The sequence below is a fragment of the Morone saxatilis genome, unplaced genomic scaffold (genome assembly GCF_004916995.1).
Source record: "Morone saxatilis isolate NCDOM2014 unplaced genomic scaffold, NCSU_SB_2.0 Contig15, whole genome shotgun sequence".
NCBI classification, from domain to species: domain Eukaryota; kingdom Metazoa; phylum Chordata; class Actinopteri; family Moronidae; genus Morone; species Morone saxatilis.
In genome coordinates, this window is record NW_023339707.1 from 21561513 (window position 1) to 21561811 (window position 299).

The 299-nt window shown below is 42.8% G+C and overlaps 1 protein-coding gene across 1 annotated transcript in view; it reads right to left on the reverse strand.

The window, feature by feature from the left end:
* The window catches only part of ankrd52a (ankyrin repeat domain 52a), a 17305-nt gene that overhangs the window by 10251 nt on the left and 6755 nt on the right, over positions 1 to 299 (reverse strand). The window contains exon 20 of the mRNA XM_035655988.1: positions 192 to 274. Within this exon, the coding sequence (XP_035511881.1) occupies positions 192 to 274 (83 nt within the window). The remainder of the gene's footprint in view (positions 1 to 191; positions 275 to 299) is intronic.

A 299-nucleotide genomic window follows, 5' to 3' on the forward strand; every position in this document is an offset into this window, starting at 1 on the left:
AAAAAAAAAAAATATACATGAGCTTCTGTCAGCATTCAAAGAAAGTGCACCTCATTACACTCAGGTGCAAAATATTGCTGATGAAAGAAGAACTGTACTTGATTAAGCACTCTGATTCTTTCTAATAGGCTTGGTGTTCATGCTCAGCACACCACAGTGAAGCTTTGACTTAGCATAATTGTGCTGTGTACCTTGCTGCAGGCCAGGTGCAGGGCAGTGTTCCTGTTCTCATCCAGCAGTGTCAGGTCAGCCTTGGCCCGGTGAAGGAGGATGGCTGGACGACAAAAAAAAAAAAAAAA